The 17,117-nt window shown below is 41.9% G+C and overlaps 1 protein-coding gene across 5 annotated transcripts in view; it reads right to left on the reverse strand.

Moving 5' to 3' along the window:
* TDRD7 (tudor domain containing 7) overlaps positions 1-17,117 on the reverse strand; it is a 46,309-nt gene that overhangs the window by 12,086 nt on the left and 17,106 nt on the right. For all 5 annotated transcript variants that reach the window (XM_056513100.1, XM_056513098.1, XM_056513096.1 and 2 more), the window contains exons 5-7: positions 15,193-15,278; positions 13,821-14,038; positions 101-681 (exon numbers count right to left, since the gene is read on the reverse strand). In XM_056513100.1, coding sequence (XP_056369075.1) covers positions 101-681; positions 13,821-14,038; positions 15,193-15,278 — 885 coding nt within the window. The remainder of the gene's footprint in view (positions 1-100; positions 682-13,820; positions 14,039-15,192; positions 15,279-17,117) is intronic.

A 17,117-nucleotide genomic window follows, 5' to 3' on the forward strand; every position in this document is an offset into this window, starting at 1 on the left:
ATACCTCCTGTTAATCTATTCTTTTCTGGCAGACCTACATATTATGAACATCTGGATTTATAATGAAGCACAAAAGGTAGATTCCAAAATACAAACTTGCCTAATTAGAACATCATTAGTGTTTTTCAATTCTAACACCATGATGGACACAGATCCTTCCGACGGAATGACTAGAGCAGGAACAGTTATGTTTTCTAGATACTGGTCCTTGGATTCTTCATACTGCTGTTCAGCTGTGGCCTTCATTCCATCATGCCTCTTGGCCTTCTCAGTGACATTCAGATTTTCATCAATGGATCTTTGGGGTTTAGCATAGAGGATCGCCCTTTTAGGGACTTCACATACGTAGTCCACAACACATATATCTGACAGCAGCTCGAGATTATTTAGAATGTCTTCGGGAAATTTTACTTGGTAAGTGTCTTGGTACACTTTGGGAAGTGCATGAGCCCAAAGACCATTGGAATACTTCAGCAAGATGCTAACAACTTTTGCCTTGAAGTCGCTACTGAGTGATGCAGGTGTGGTCTCCATATTTGGCTTTAACAAAGGATCTGCTTTCGATGAAGTAACATTCTGAGATGCCTTTTCTTGCTCTGTATCGCTTTTTGGTACTGGTGGTATTTTCTTGGCAGGATAAAGATATCCATCCACTGGATCACCTCTGTGTATTTTCTCCACCTTGGAAAACAAAAAAGAGTTAATAATCAGTTGCATCTCTAAATTGTTTGCCAACTTCACTTTTATAACATGCATTTTTTTACAGACTTTGAAGAGAACATCCACCCAGAGCTAATCTTGAGACAGTTACTACAGGTTAGCATTTCCTGTATGCTTCCTCTTCTGTTTTGAAGGGTTCTAAACACGTATGAGTACATCAATAATAGGCAAATATCTAATCTAGGCAATACAACTTGGACTGGCTTCCAAAGAAGTAGAGTCTCTCCTCCCAGCAGGATGGTGACACCCCGCACAAATTTGCATCTTTTGCACATTAACCTCCCACAGGCAAGCAGATAATAAACAGAAGTTTCAGTTTACTGAGAGAAAGGAGATTTGATTCTATACTTCAGAAGCAAGAGGACACTTGCCAGGCAGTGCTGTCAAGCAGGCTATCTGCTGTCATGCTCAGGGAATTATTTTTCTTTACAAAAGTTCTGAAATCAAGGAATAAATTTCTGTCTTGTAATAAATTTCATAGTAGAATTGATTAGACCCTTTCAAACCATGCCCCTAGCCTCCCTCAGAACCAGATATTTTGCCAGTCTCTACATATCCACCCTTTGCTAAGTTCAAGAATAAGTACATGACATCATCTGAAGCCACAACATTGAAAGTACCGTTTGAGAACTGTAGCCATGAACTCATAATAAAATTCTGCTTCCTAAAGCTTTGCAGTTTTAACCTAGATTGATCTAACCATTGCTTAGTATGAATCTATGTAAAATTGAGATTGGTCCCAAAGCAAGAAAAATACTAAGGTTTATGTAGCTCCACCTTGAAGTTCTTTCATCAGAGGAAGCAATTCTGATCAAAGTAATTTTCAAAAGCAGATCAATGAAAAAACATGGAGCAGCTGAATTACTTGCTACTACTCCACCCAACTAATGCCCATACTCATCAGAACTTTATAAAACTTTCCCAAGTAATTCTTTGCAGCTCTGCCTTAGCAATACAAAACCAAAACATAATAAACAAGACTTCAGGTATTGTCTCATAGAAAAAGAATAACACATATCCCTCACTATCAAGATAACATTAGCAAGAAACATACTGAGTTACAATACATTGAAAAAGAAATCAAATGGCCTTTGCTGTGTCTAGAATCATGCATTTTGTCCTATGTATACCTCATCACACTTAGCCCAAATTGCCACATGATGATCTGAGTTAAGAGTCAGGAAATAAACTATATAAGAGCATTTCCATACACTTGTTTGGCATTAAATTATCTAGGCTGGTGCCAAAACAATCTGTGAAAACATTCTTGGAAATAGGTCTTGGTCAACTTCCATGAACACTAGCAAGACACAAAGGAAATAGTTTTCATAGATATAAAAAAATATTAATCATGTTACAGAACCCTCACACATTCCTGGAAGCGTGCCTAAATTATTCTCTATCAGTGAAAAACCAAAATAGAAATATTTTCTGCAAGAATAAGACACAAGAAAGCAAAGTTCTTGGGCCTCTCTGCTAGTCTGTTTGATATAAGAAACAATAAACATGGCTGGCAGCGAAATCTAGAAGAACCAAAGATGCCTTCAATGATTCCTGACAGAGAACACCTATACTTGTAGCCCCTGATATGAAGAATCTTACTGTGTACCACAGAAGAAGAAAGGAGTTCAGTTAAAAATAGAACAAAACAAAAAACTTACCAAAGCTTTGCAAAAGCTTTGATACGTGGCCAGGAGACCAAAGTATATCAAGTCACACAGACAAAAAAAAATCAGAGCATGCCATCTTGGCAGACAATGACATCCTAGACAAAGAGGAATTGATAAGAATGCCACATGTGTCCATGAACAGGAGTGAGGAATTCATTTACATGACCAGCCAAAGAAACTTTTAGTTCCAGAAAACACTCAACATTATCAAGACAACAATTTGTTTGAGAAGGCTGTGTTGGAATGTATGGTAGTTCACCCTGGAAGAAGCTGGATCCAGAGATCTACCTTTATGTGCCCCTTCTCTTGGCTAGTGCTCTTTAAATAGAGCTGCAACAGAGCTGAATAAATTTTTGCTGATAGGACTAGAAACCCTTACACACTAAAGACCAGTAGTAGACTGAGGAGAGAGGATCCTTAGAGATCTTTAAGCCTCTTAACTACAATAATAACTCCAGGGTTTTCTAGGCACTGAAGTTCAGTTTTGAAGAGGCTGTATATGCTGACTGCACAAACCATTTAGAGACAGCAAAATACTATGTCAGAAAACTGTTTCAGATTACTTCAGTATAAATAAGCAAGGCTGACATCACTAGAATCACAGAATCATAGAATATCCTGAGTTAGAAAGAATCCACAAGAATCACTGAGTCTAAATCCTGGCCCTGCACAGGACATCTCCAGGAACCACACCACCTTCAAGGCCACAGAAACTTTTAATAACAAGCAAACAGCTTGTTATTAAAAAAACTTGTGAGCAGCACTTCAAAACAGCCACCCTTTCTTAAGCACAAATGTCTCAACCAGCTTTCCTGTTGAGCTTATAGACTTGCCTTCAAGGTACTTCACATTAGTATGGTTGACAGCCCAGCTCTGCAAACACATTATTAATCTGGGAAAAAGACAACACAGTCATTTGTCACAGCCAGCACAGATTCATGAGGGTAAAGTCCTGCTTGTCAAACTTAATTTCATTTTATGACAAGATAACCCATCTAGCTGATCCAGTTGATAGAATCTTTTCAGGTTTCAGTAAAGCTTACCCTACTGGGTCTTACAGTGTCCTTCTGGACAAAACATCCAGCACACACCTGGGTAAACACATCATGGGATGGGTGGGCAATTGGCTCACAGATCAGGCACAAAGGTCACAGTGAATGGGTGATATCAAACTGGTGATCTGTCACTGGTGGGGTTGCAGAGGGCTCCAACCTCAGCCCTGTGCTCTTCAACGTCTTCATAAATGACCTGGATGCTTAGTAACCCTTGGAAGGAGCACTAAGCAAAATCACAGAAGATACAAAACTGGGAGGAGCTGTTGACTCCTGCACAAGCAGTGGGGCCTTGAAGACTGACCTTGATCAATTAGAGGGCTGGGCAACCACCAACAAGTATGAAGTTTAACAAGGGGAAGTGCTGGATTCTGCACCTGGGACAGGGCAACCCTGGATGTGTGTACAGACTGGGGAATAAGAGACTGAAGAACAGCTCCATGGAATGGGCCCTGGGGGGTCATTGATGTCAATGAGTCAGCAGTGCCCTGGCAGCCAGGAGAGCCACCTGTGTCCTGGGGTGCAGCCAGTCAAGGTAAGGGATTGTCCTGCTCTGCACTGGGGCAGCCTTACCTCAAATGCTGGGGGCAGTTTTGGATGATACAATTGAAAAAAGACCTTGAGCTTTTTGAGAGCATCCATAGGACAATGAAGATAGAAAAGGGCCTTAGGTGAAGGCTGTATGAGCAGGGGCTGAGGCCTTTGGTCTGTTCAGCCTGGAGGAGACTGAGTTGCAGAAGTGTACAACTTCCTTGTGAGGTGAAGAGGAGTGGCAGGCACTGATCTGTTCTCTCTGGTGACCAGTGACAGGACCAGAGGGAATGGCCTGAAGATGTGTCAGGGGAGGTTTAGGTTGGGTATCAGGAGAAATCTTCTTCACCCAGAGGGTGGTGTGAGCACTGGAACAGGCTCCCCAGGAAAGCGCTCACAGCACCAACCCTGACAGAGCTCATAAAGCATTTGGACAACACTCTTAGACATATAGCGTAATTCTTAGGGATGTCCTGTGCAGGACATTGAATACATTAACTTGTATTCAGTGATCCTTGTAGGTCCCTTATAACTGAGAACATTCTGTGATTCTGTGACCTTGCCTCTTGTCACCTCTCCATTACGAAGCACAAAGCAGAGGCAACAGCTGGCAGTATGAATTATCAGGGCATCAGAGAGTGAAGCTGTTTTACACAGGAGAATAATATTTTTGTCCTGGGCTTGAATAACAGAAGCAGCTCTTAGAAATTGAAATCTGGAGACTCAAATAATAAAACTTCAAATAAAAAAATACTCCCAAGATAAATACTGTCACTGTAACTGACTGCAATGCAAAAGAGCAAGTCCCCTTGTTTTGACATACACATATAGCGAGGACAAAGGCAGACATGCTCCTGGATGCGTTGGTAGGAAAAAAGCTTTGCACATATATGCTTGACAAAATTAAAAAAAACCACTGCACTAACATATATAAATTAAAGAAAGTAATCACTTTCCAATGCCAGCCTTGCTTAATTGTGTGTACAGTGATAATCATATACTGGTAACCTCCTAGAGCATCAACTGGAAAAAACACATCTTTGAAATGAGAGTTTCTATTGAGAGTAAATGTCCTTCAGTTTCAGGGTCACATTCAAACTAGCACATACAGTTATCTTCTGCCCTTCTTCTGCAAGTATGAAAAGAAAACCCACAAAGGAAGTTAGTATTTAATTTCAGTAACAGAGTCTCATTTTATGTGGCAAACAAGAAGTCTGGCTCCTGGTTCTTGGTATCCAACAGGTTCTCAAAGAAGGCTCTAAAATACAAATCAGAACTATCACTCTGTGATAGTGATAATTCAGTGAGAATTCAACAGAAATGTAATGCAGGAGTTCTTTCTGATCTGATTAAAATATGCAACATGGAAGCCAACTACCACAGCATACATAACACAGATGGTACACAGAAACATTTTGGTGATAGGCACCTTAGACAAATGCTTCAGTGGGAAGGCAGCTCTCACCTACCTGACTTTCCTCAACAGTACATGAAGAGCAACTCCTAGCAAGCCGGAGCTCAACGCATTGAGGAAGGTATTTCTGGCCTTGATCAGCACTACCTTGCATCCACACACTGGCTGACAGCACCTCTCCTCTGTCACTGGCAGCCACCACAGCTTCAGGTCCCACTGGTTTTGCCCATCCCTCTACAGTTCAGGTCTGCCCAGGCAATGGTGAGATGCTGCTTCAACATTAACACTCAACTCCTCCCTGTACTTTCAAGTTGTTGCTTCTGAAAGCAATTGAGCTTAAACTATCGAACTGCTGAGTATGTATCCAGAGCAACCAAATCTGGGGAAAAAAACCAGACTTGGCCAGTGCTCTTGAAAGGCTGAAGATGTCTAGTGCACAGGGTGGCATCACTCAGTAAGGAGCTTTTTCCTTACAAGGATGTGGAAGCTTCTTACATCATCCATTTACAGCTAATCCTTGGAATCCACTCCAGCTTCTACAGCTTCTAGTCTGATATGCAATTAATTATTTTGCATGGGAAGCTATGACACCTATCTTCTTATCCTAAACAACAAAAGAACACATCAAAACACTCGTGTTTAGCCAAGCCTCATGTCAACTAGGCAGCTGAAACAGGACTGGAATATGTTGGCCAGAAAAGCTGTAGCATGTCCATTGTTAAAAACATGACTGGATACAGAACTGGACAGACTGCAGATGACCCTGCATGAGGGTTGAACTAGGTAATCAAACAAAAGAGGTCCCTTCCAACCTCAGTGATTCTGTCTCTGGCAGTAATTTCTTCTGTACTTAACTGAAATGTTAGAACACAAGTCGTACTTTGTATATTTTTTATTTTCTTTTGCTGTTAAACTAAAGAATCCCTATTGTCAAGATATCCTCTGTTCAGGTTCAGCTCCTGCTCAGGGCTGGGACAGTAAGCTCTACAAAGTTTAAGAGTGTCTTTAGATTCCCCCCTTCTACCCATTCTGTTTGCCTACCCATTACATTACCCTGCACATCACAGTGAAGATACTTGTTCTCCAGTTTCTTGTGCTTACAGGACTCTGGCTTCTGAAAATACACAATTACAAAGGAAACTGTGATGCAATAAGACAGCTAAGTCAATCTAACAATGCTATACTGTTGAGGTTGCCCCTCTTCCTCACATTCTTTATGCCAGCATTTAGGATCAGCAGACAATTTTGTCAGCAGTTCTTTTTGGCTGTAATAGCCTTTACCTCATAACGTTTTGAAGTTCTTCTACAAGGTTAGAAAAGTACAAGATTTAACACACACGAGATGCACAGGTTGCAGGAATAAGGAAAGATGCTGTCAAACGGAGTCTTGACTTCATTTGGTGGCTCATCATGTTGTCTAACCACTCATCACCAGGACTTGAGTTTCAGGTATATCAACTTACAGCCTGCCTTAGGACTGTGTTTGGACAGCAAAGTTATTCTGGACCTTCTGTCATCAACTGGCTTATTTCCATACGTGCTACGACACCGTGTTCTCAGTGAGGCTGACACCAACTGTAGTCAGCTCTGTCCTGAAGTATGCCCAGCACATCTAATCACATCTTAGGTAGAACATGTCTTGTGTTCTCTGAACTCTGTTCTAAATGGCTAATGGCTCTGTGTCTAAACACTGATTTCTTCAATGACCATGGCAAAAGAAAGTTAACATAATCCAAGAGCTCATCTACTGGAAAGAGCTTTAAGGGTTTGTGTAGAATTGTGAGCCTTCATTCATACATACTACCAGATGTGATAGTCTGTTCCACTGTCCCCTTCATGTGCAAATTACATTAGAGTTGGATTTTTTATTCTTTCAAGTCTGTTTATCTGTTTAGAAGGATGACTTTTGTTTCACACAGCTTAACTGTGGTATAGAAATTGCTTCTCTGACAGTAAAGACCTGACAAAATCAAAATTTCTCAAGGAATACAGCTGTTTACTGTGGCAATCCTTCTCTTTTCTGTGCATACCTGTTTAATTCACTCTGAATGATACAGTAAAAACTCAGCTACCTGATGCATTAGTATGTAGTACCTGTTTTGTTAAGACATGAGGTACTGCCCAGGACCAGATTCAGAAAACAACAGTCTCAGTCCTATTTCTGTCAATTTGTTTACCAGATAATCCTGGCATCCTCCCAAGCCTTTAGTTTCACTTTCTGCAAAAAGTCCTGACGTGTATAAATGTAAAATATGAATAATAATGTGAGAACTAAGTACAGCTAAAAAAAGATAAAATAAACAAAATATCCTACCAGTCAATTAGGCAACATCTTGTTTTTGTCTCAGGCAGGTCTCATTCTTATCTAAAAAATTCTCTACCTTTCTGTAGTGATAAATTTCAACTTGTAGTGTTTACAAAAGTATTACAAAAAAAAGCCCAAACCAAAAACCAAACAACAAACCAATCAAACATACCCAAAACAGTCAACAAATATATGTTAATTTCCCCTTTAATTTCTCCAATTTTTTCCAGTTATGTATTTTCAAGACTGACAGACTGTGGGACCTATCCAATACCTTACCAGACATCCAAGAGTTTAAGTGAAGAAAACTAAGTTTTCCTTTACCTTGTAAAACCTCCTCCTCACAGTAAACAGCCAGGCAGGATCGGGCCCAGCCAGCATGGGTTTGGGGAAAGGCAGGTCCTGCCTGACCAATCTCATCTCTTTTCATGACCAGGTGACCTGCCCAGAGGATGAGGGAAAGGCTGTGCATGTTGTCTACCGAGACTCAAGCATAGCCTTTGACACCCTCTCTCACAGTACTCTCCTGAAAAGCTGGCAGCACACGGCTTGGACAGGAGCACTCTGTGCTGGGTTACACACTGGCTGCAGGGCCAGGCCCAGACAGTGCAGGTGAATGGTTCTGCACCCAGATGGAGACTGGTCACAAGTGGTGCTCCTCAGGAATTAGTATTTGGCCCAATCCCCTTTCAAATCTTTCTTGAGGATCTGTATGAGACCGATTGTACTTTCAGCATAGTTCACAGATGACAGCAAGCTGTGTGGTAGTGTTGCTGTGCTGGAGGGCAGGAAGGCTCTGCAGAGGGATCTGGACAGGCTGGATTGATGGGCCAAGGCCCAAGGTGTGAGGTTCAATAAGGCCAAGTGTCAGGTCCTGCCCTTGGGTCACAACAACCCTGTGCAGTGCTACAGGCTGGGGCAGGCTGGCTGGAAAGCTGCCCACCAGAAAAGGAAGATGCTGGTTAACAGCACCTGAACATGCACTAGGACTGTGCCCAGGTGGCCAAGAAGGCCAATGGCATCCTGGCCTGTATCAGCGAGTGTGACCAGCAGGACCAGGGCTGACTGTCCCTGTATATTTGACACTGGTGAGACCACACCTCAAGTTGTACGTCCGGTTCTGGGCCCCTCATGACAAGAAAAACATTTAGGTGCTGGACCAACACCAGAGAAGGGCAAAGGACCTGGTGAAGGGTTAGAGCTGGAGAGGGTAATTCCTAGGAGGAGTGGCTGAAAGACCGGGGTTGTTTAGCCTGAGGAAGAGAAGGCTCAGGGCTGACTCTACCACCCTCTGCAACTCCCTTTGAGGAGGCTGTAGCCAGGTGGGGGGGGTCTGTGTCTTCTCCCAGGCAACCAGTGACAGGACAAGAGGTCATAGATTAAAGCTGCACTGAGGGGGCTCAGGTTGGAGATTAAGAGGACCTTCTTCACTGTAAAGGCGGTCAGGCATTGCAGAGTCTGCCAAGCAAGGTGGCCAAGTCACCCTCCCTGGAGGTATTCAGTAAATGACTGGACTGACAACCAGTGCCATGGCTGACAATGTGGTGTTTGGTTGAATGTTGGATTTGATCTTGGATCACATCTGAAATTCTTGTACACCAACACACAGAGTATGAGAAACCAACAGGATAAATGTCAAGCACTGGCTTGTTCCCAGAGCTACAATTTCTTTGGTGTCAGCAACACTTGGTGGAACAAGCACCACACCTTGCATGCTGGGATAGAGGGCTGCAGCCTCCTCAGGAGAGATAGGCAGGGCAGGCAGTGTGGATCAGTTGCACTGCATGAAAAGGGGAGGTTGGACTGCACAGCCCTGTGGGTGAGACACCCACAAAGGAGTTTCAAAGGAGTGTTGTAGTACCTGCTACCAAGAAGCACTCAGGAGAAACCTCTGGGTTGGTGTCTTGCTCTTATTGGAGATTGCAACATCCCAGATGTCTACTGTAAACACTGTACTGCTGCGACAAGTGAATCTGGAAAACGTGTGAAGTCTGTAGGAAATAACTTCTGGTCACCCTCAGAGTGAGTCAGCTAGGAAATACGGCCTCCTGGGCAGAGGACTGTGTCAGGGGAGGTTAAGACTTGATGCTAGGAAAGATTTCTTTACCAGCAGGGTCAAACACTGGAACAGACTTCTTGGTTGATGCCCCAAGCCTGACATTTTACAAAAGATATTTGGATATGCCCCTAATAACATGTTTTAACTTTTGGTCATTCCTGAAGTGGTCAGACAATTGGACTAGATGATCACTGATAGAGTCCTTCCAACTAAAATACTCCTTTTCTATTTATTTTGCAAATAAATTTGTATTAGCATTTGTATTTTCCTGTAACAAGTCAATGGTACAGGAATAATAATATATAATAGCTTTGCATGAAGCTATCATAAATGCCAAGATCCCTTTTTCCCAGGCTTCAAAGTCCACACAGAAAAAAACCCCACTTTTTTTTAATGTAGTGAGAGTCCCTTCTGTCCATGGTTGTAATTAAGACTACTATTAAATTTTATGGGCCAGAAACATGGTATGAGAAGGTTACATACCTCTTCAGAGCCCTGGTCTTTATAATTCTGAACAACCCTTGTATTATTAGCCAGCTGAATCTGTATTTGCCTTCATTGCAAACTCACTTGTTACAATTCTGACCAGCTTGTGACCAAGTGTTACCCCTGTGTAATCTCACCACGATTTCCTGCCTTTCTGGAGGTAAACTATCCAAGGCTTGCTCCATTTCCAACTTTAAACCAACTAAACATTCACACAAGGACATTCCCTAATTTCCTAGGACTGCCTAATTCTCTAAAAGCTTTTGGAAACAAACCATGAAAATTCAAGCAAAAGTTTTGAGAGAAGATCTAAGAGTTTAGTCTTCTCTTGCACTGCCATATCTGAATCACCATCACATCACACCTGAATCACTCACAGAGTTCGAGTAAGTGAGGCGAGCTGAGCATGTACAAGAAAAAAGTCCCTTATGCATACAACTCAGTAAGGTTTGTATTTAGACTGCAAAGAGAACCATTTTGCCATGTTGCCAGTACCAAATATAAATGTATTATTACATTTTGGGTTGTGACTTACAAAAAAAAGGAAGAAATTTTTAATTTACATGCCTATATGCCTCTCACACCTCTGCTGCAATGTTCTTTCTCTGTTGTAATTCGGTATCTGAGATATAAGAACTGATACAGGATATCCTGTAACCTCCTTCCTGGAAACCCCAGTTCATGTCTTCCTTTCCGGTCCTGTGACCTTCCCCTGTGTCCTTGTACCCACCGGGGGTCGGGCAGGCTGTTCCTAGTCCCCCTGTGTCCTCATCCCATTGGCAGCTAGCCAAAGCCACTCCCATTCCCTTCTCCTGAATACCTGGTTCCCAGAGAAACTCGGCCTCTTTCCGGCCACACCATCGCCCTGTAATAAACTGAGACTGAAAGAGCCTCTCTTTGTATCCTTCTCCATCCATGATGCGATACTTTGTCTGATCTTAAATAATTACGAAAAAGACACAGTATAACCGCGTCATTTCTCCCTCATGGGTTCAGCTGCCTGCATTCCAGGGATTCAAGGCTGAGCCCAAATGCAGTAACTTCAACTCAGAATTCTAATAAAACAGCTAAGTTGAGAGAAAGATTTGTGACAAAAGTATGTAGAAAGATAAGAAATGAGGCAGGAGTTGGAAGTCTTAAATACGGATCATTAGCTGTTCAAAGACACATGGCAAAGTAATTAGTCAAACAGAAAGGTAAAAAATTCTGATAAAAAAGGTGAAGGTGGGAGGGTCTCTGCCAGTCATCATATTTTCCAAAGCACTAGTGCTGAAGGTGAAAGCAAACAATTCAGCAACATTATGGATCTGCCCAGAGCTGTTGAAGCAGATTATTCTCCCAGCTGAGGTCTGTCTAGACAACAAAGGTAAGATTGTAAGCATATTTATTGCCAGCTCCACTGCTCATGAAGGCTGGGCTACAATACATGACTGCTAGCCATTTTGTACATCTGCATTTAGCTGCGCAAAACAAGAAAGATGTCAAGCAAACTGACCTGAAGAAGGGGGGTAACAGACAAATGGAGACAAAGTCAGCCTCAATAACTCCTGCCTGAATGGCGAAGACTGAAAACAAGATCATTAATCTGCAACTTATGGTGACATTTGGAGACTTGAACTCACTAATGTAAAAACATAGAAATTACAATTTCCTAGATAAAATTCTTTCCTTTCAAACAAATTTTAGAGATGCAAAGTTACTCAAAAGTGATACTCTCCAAAGCACAGTCCTCAAATTAAAAGCTTGGAGACACTGAAAGTGTATTAAGCTTGTTGTCTGCTAGTTTGTAACTATGTTACACTGATCAGAGTGAGTACAATAAGAATAACCTCTCCTTTAAGAAGATAAAAGAAACACCAGGAATGTTTTTGAGCCGGGCAGTCACTCCCAGTGTAAGAAACCAACAAGAAATCAGATATCAGATATCTTTAGTTTCACTGGAGAGTACAGTCTATCTTCTGCATTTCAAAGCTTCTACAACGCTATATACCTGCAGGCAATATGTCTAAACCAGGAACTGATTATATTTAAGAGATGTATAGTAGCTTTCAAATTCAAACTTCTCCATGCCTGAGCCATAATTAAAATTTTGTAAGTCAGTAAACTGAAACAGGCTTTTGAAGCTCATTAACAGTTCTCTACAATAAGACCGATTGTGCCAAAATAACTTGATAGTTCTGACTGCTGCTGTACTGTGCCCATTGTATTACAATGTTTCCATGGATTTAATCAGTGCTTATTTATGCTTAAATGACTTTATTTGCATGCTAGAAAGAAAGAGATAGACTCAACAGATAACAAGCAAATAGATAATGAATACAGAACAAAGATCCTGGATGAATAGGACTGACTGGAACATTAGCTACAAAAAAAGCCTAAAATTTGCTGCATGAATTAAGTAATTCAAGACATAACAGCTTGCTCTATAGATAACACAGGAACCAATCACCAACCATCAAAACAAATTGCTGCTGACTGCATACATTTCTAGACTCTGTAGTAAGGTGTTACAAACACATTTTATGTATCTGTGAGAATACCATACATGCAGACAAATGGTGCTATTCTGAAGAGCAGTTATTCAACTCAGTTAATTTCTTTTTTTTTGTTTGTTTGTTTAGCACTTAATGCTTTTAAATGAGAAAAGACTTAGTAGGACATATAAAAAATGCACTTCATGAACACAACACTCTTTTGTGCCACAGTTTGACAGATAGCAAAAAAGCTGAAAGTCTTCACTGATATCACTGGCCTGTTAAAGTAAAGCTAAATCAAAACCTTGATGCAAAATTGAATGACACCATAAATGATCCATGAAAGCAGAACAGATAGAAGCAGAGCAGTTGAAGACCCTCCACCCAGTGGTGATGGCAAGTCATATGTCAGATCTCTAAGTGGACACTCAGCCAGATACCAGTTCCTAATACGAGAGACAACAATACCCTTGGTAATCAAGTGGTGACAGGCATCAGGAGGGCAGAAAGGGGCCTAGCTGTAATCTCTCCCCGCATCATTACCACTCTTCAATTTCATCTGCAATTGTATCATAAACCTAACCCACACAGCAAAATTCCTTAGCTTAAGATGTGAGAAAGACCTCTGGAAAAGTCTATAGAAAGATAAATAATTAGACCTCAGAGTAAAGGATACTCATCACATAGGATGTTGGTAGCTTAAAGTGTTAAGAAGACATAAAGCATAAAAAGCAATTGGGGAAAAACCCAAACCAAGAACAACAAACATGGCATGGAGATCACCTGTCATCAGCTATTTGAGTAGTCAGTACTGGGGTCAGTTAAAGGTGGCAAGTCAGCAACCTCAAGCACTTACTCCAGAAAACCACAGAGGCTAACCTTCCTTCTTCAAAACACTAGTCCAGTCAACAGTGATTTTCAGGAGTTTCAAAAGGCATTGTTACAATTCGGGAGTGGGGTGGTAGGGGTGTGGAGGTTTTTTGTCACTGCTACAGAGCTTGAAGGGAAATGCAGGTACACATAACATAACATAACATAACATTTGGCAAATGAACACTTTGAAATGTATAGGGTACTGGCATCTTCCATACAAATGGCTCAATACTTACTGTGCACACATGAGGCCAGTTCTCAAGCTGATAGAGCACTTCTGTGCCAAGGTCCTCCCAGTACATTTCCCGATAGATCTGAGGCATCTTGGACAGCCTGACACCACTGCTGTACTTGCCCAGCAGCTCCTTTATGCGACTTTGAAGTTCATGGACATCAGCAGCAGAAGAGCTAGGGGCAACAGTATGTGTCTCTGCAGTGGATGTATTCAAGCTATCTGTTAAAAAAAAAATACAGATTTGAATTAAACACAGTCCTACAAATAGAAAGACAGATTATTACCTTCATCCTTAAAAACTAAATATGTGAGCTGCCAGCATAGCACCAGCTCTAAAATGTGGCTCTCCTGCCTAGCATGGGTAGTTCAGTCACTTCCTATGGCAAAGAATTATGGAAATCTCAGACATTTAGTAACTAACTAAAGATCAATTTTCAATCACTGTAGTTATTTTCATATGATGCTGCTACATGTTCCTTCTGAAGGGATTCTGGAAGAAGATACAGAACCTTCAGCCCCACTGCAGCTGAGACACTGCACTAAGGCAGTATTCCAATGGTGGCATAAGATAATTTCTTTCTGAGTACAAACACACCAACGTTATTGCACGACAACCAAGAATGTTCTTCTATATTCAGACAGGTGTACAAATCAGACCAACAATTTGCCTTTCACTCCAAGATATGCCCTGAGGAAAAGTCTCCACCCAGCAAACAGCTTTTCTGTGCTACTTGATCCAAGGAAGCCCTCCAAGACGAGCAAGAAAAGTGACAACTGTTCAGCTGCTCTGGGCAGTTTCATACATTGTGCGCAGGAATTAGGCAGTCATTGCTCCAGGGGAAGGTTCACATCACTGGCTTACCTGCTGCCTCATTTCTACTCCTCTTCTCCCATTGGTGGGATGTATTTGCTACCAGACCTGAAGCTTCAGAAATCAGGCTGACAAGTCGCAAAGAAACTAACCATCATTTTGCAAGCCCAGCTTTGCACAGCTGTTGAGCCACACAGGGAGAAGAGTATTTGCTGGACAGATACATTAGTATTGCTGCTTACTCCTGAAAGCCAGGATTTCATCCTCATATCAGATTCCTACCCTATCAGTGAAGTTAAGCTTACTCCTCCTGTTTCCAAACTCCTCACATTGGCTTTGTGATTGGCTTTGACACTTACTGCCCGATGTTTTTCCTACAAGACTGAGAAGCAGACAAGCAAACACACATTTCCTCAGCACAATGAAATAAGAGGGAAAAGGTTCACTCACAGAACTTGATTCCTCATCCAAACCCATCTTCATTCAAAACAATCGCTAAGATTTTTTTTTTAACATGACACCCACTCTGAGTGGTCAACGAATAAGTTCTTAATGGGCATACCACTTGACTCTGTGGAGGAGCTTCTGGAGAGGTGAACTTGCAATTCCTTTTGAAATCGTGGTGGGACAGTCAATCTCTTCTCAGACCTAAAATTGGAAAGAAAATTGTTTAGAATCACTCTTCTATCTCTAAATAACATTCCACTTGCTTCTAAGACTTACACATAAAACACATTCCACACATTCCACACACTCCTAGAAGGCCTCCTGTACAAGATGAGTAGTCACAATGTCCTTGTCAGGAAGACAATTTGATTAGCAGTAACAGGACAGATCAACAGATGGTTTCAAGTTTTTATTCATTTTTCTCATTATTATGAGAAACAAAGCACAGTAAAAAGACATTAGTAAATGGAAAGCATGTAAGAACACATAGGCATTCAAGGTCTTTTTGTGGATGCTGTCGGTTATTCCATTTAACAGATTCTTCTCTGAAGATCCCTCCCACTGAAAGCACACATATGTTCATGCTTGCAGGTGTTTTCCTGGGGGTCCCCCAGAGAGCAGCAGCTTTTACTTGGGAATACAGACACCAAAATGAGCTCCTGACACTGAAGAGGGCATAGCACTGTGTAGCTCACACAGACTGGAAAAAAATCAGCTGTGGAATAATTACATACACTGCAAGCAAAACAGAACAAGAGCTAGAGAAGGGAATTCAAAGACTAGGCACCATCTCCACTATAGCACAAGAAGTTGCTCTGAACCAGACATCTCCTGACCAGAGTAGACTCTGCACATGCACTGGGCAGGCTTTGCAGAAGATCTCTGCCCAGGGGCCAGTTCTGGAATTCAGGAACAACAGGGAGCAAGCCATAAACCTCACCAGCTGCAGAAAACACCAAGGGTGATTTTCACAGTTTCACCTGGACTCTGAGAAGGTGGGAGAGCAGTTCAAGTACGAAGCTGAGGCTAGCTGTAACAGGAAGACAAGACCAAGTAGCCCTATGTGTCATCACATTGACTTTTAATCAGAGCATATCCATAAATCAAAAAGATACCTCCGACATTCACATCTCCCCTAAGGAGCATGGTAAAAGATTTAAAATTAATTTGTTTCCTTTGCTTTTATGCTGTCCCTGTTAGATGAAACCATCTCCATCAGCTATGAGATATCACTTGTACCAAGGACCATACTTCTATTCTGAGTCATGTCCCACAGCACTGGCTGTCAGGACAGGCACTGCCCAGCTCAGCAATGTACAAAACAGGAGTCATGCCCAGAAATGCCAGGCAGCAGCAGATCAACTACAAGCAAATTTATGAAACTCAGAAAGTACAAAAGCAAAGCCACCCATACAAAACCAAAACCTACACACACACCTGGCGCTTCCTGGGTATCTGAAAAGCCTCTTACAACACTTCACCTGCATTACAGAAAAACCCTCTACTTTCTATGTACAGCTCAGATGCCCACACAAAGCGGCAGCAATCTCTTCTTAGAAGGTGGCTATGGCTGCCCATGCAGATGCTACAAGAAATCCACTTCTTTGAATGTGTATCTACCAGTATGGACAACTCTAAGCTGAACAGATACTCAAGCTAAAAATATGCTCTGAATAGAAGCAAACTCAAAATAGACTACCAGCTTTGCTAGCCAGAAGGCAAAACAATCCTATGAAATAGCTCCATGGGTAGTGGATACTGTCCTGCTACCCCTGCCTGCCAATAGGAATCCACAGCTGTGTCCTAGTCTTCTGTGCCATACACACTTGTATCACCTTAAGCCCCACATCAGGTGACACAAATTACATGACTGCAAGGTAGGCCAGCCAGAACTGCAGTAAAGTTCCAGTAAGGAAGAGGGCAGATGTCCCCCACGTAAGCTATGCCACGTGAACACCATAGAAAGGAACCTGGAACAGAGGACTGATGAATCCTTTCTGCTGCATGTAAAAGCTAATTGGATTTGGGATCCTCTCAGCA

This window comes from Oenanthe melanoleuca, chromosome Z (genome assembly GCF_029582105.1).
Source record: "Oenanthe melanoleuca isolate GR-GAL-2019-014 chromosome Z, OMel1.0, whole genome shotgun sequence".
Taxonomy (NCBI): domain Eukaryota; kingdom Metazoa; phylum Chordata; class Aves; order Passeriformes; family Muscicapidae; genus Oenanthe; species Oenanthe melanoleuca.